This window comes from Penaeus monodon, chromosome 28, assembly GCF_015228065.2.
Source record: "Penaeus monodon isolate SGIC_2016 chromosome 28, NSTDA_Pmon_1, whole genome shotgun sequence".
NCBI classification, from domain to species: Eukaryota; Metazoa; Arthropoda; class Malacostraca; order Decapoda; family Penaeidae; genus Penaeus; species Penaeus monodon.
This window is the reverse complement of record NC_051413.1, coordinates 3,315,947-3,316,981: the sequence shown is the minus strand read 5'-3', so window position 1 is coordinate 3,316,981 and position 1,035 is coordinate 3,315,947. Positions and strand designations below refer to the sequence as shown.

Genomic DNA, 1,035 nt, shown 5'->3' with positions numbered 1-1,035 from the left:
AGACTTGTTGTGGGAGGCAACTGTGGTATGGACATATGTATGTACACATATGTGTGCGCATAAATATTATCTATAACCATTAGTTGGTAATCTTTCTTTTCAATCTGCTTCTTAGAGTGCCTATGTATCTGTATATTTGATACATTCACAACAGTAATCACATTTCTGGTTATACCTTAAAGGATACAGAAAAAGACAGTCAGTAGATGAAAATACTTTTACTGACAAATTACGAAATATTTGACACATTACAAAACCCGACAAGTCATAAAACAACGTAATTCAGACCATTTCCTTTCCTGTTCTATTTCCTCTTCTATCTCTCCTTACATTTAGAAGTGTATCATTTCGAAGAAGAAAAAGAAGAAAATACATAAGCAGTTAAAATATACAAAAAAATAACGTAACATTACAATTTCCTTAACTAAGTGCGTTCAAGGTGTAAGTTTCTTCAGCACATGATAAGCCTTAACCTTAATGATCATCTGAGTGAGTCTGGCCACAGTAGCATCCTCAGCCTCCCTGTCATGCCAACGACTCATCATCTCGTACACTCGGTCGACATTACGCGTGTGGTCAGCTATCATGTTCTCCAGCTGACCCGCCGTGAAGCCCATGACCCGGCCCAGACTCTTCCAGCTGCTGCCCAGGTGTTCGCTGACCTCGACCTTGTCTCGCTCCTCGATCTCGCGGCTGCACCTGTTGTGTTGGGGAGGAAGGAGGATGTTGAAAAGACGATGGAATGAGTTATTTGGAGGATCAAGCTGTTAGGGATCTGAAGGAGTAGAATTGGCGAAGGAATGAGATATTTGGAGGCTGAAGTTTACTGAAGTCCAATGGGAGGAAACTAAACGATAACATGAGTTATATGAGGATCTAGCTGTTAAAGAGGGAAGAGAGGGTAGAAATGGTGATGACATGAGGTATTTGGAGGTTCAAGCTGTTGGGGAGGGGGGGGGAGACTTAAAACATATTGTCAAATTAGAATTATTTAGCGGCTGCACTTTTGGGTCAGGGAGAAAGGAGACTAAGAGA

General features: G+C 41.4%; 1 protein-coding gene across 3 annotated transcripts in view; it reads right to left on the bottom strand.

Annotated features, from left to right (window-relative positions):
* Positions 1-202: 202 nt before the first annotated feature.
* Positions 203-1,035, bottom strand: part of LOC119591291 (receptor-interacting serine/threonine-protein kinase 1-like) — a 7,694-nt gene continuing 6,861 nt past the window's right edge. For all 3 annotated transcript variants that reach the window (XM_037940017.1, XM_037940018.1, XM_037940016.1), the window contains exon 4: positions 203-699. In XM_037940017.1, coding sequence (XP_037795945.1) covers positions 435-699 — 265 coding nt within the window. In that variant the 3' untranslated portion in view covers positions 203-434. The remainder of the gene's footprint in view (positions 700-1,035) is intronic.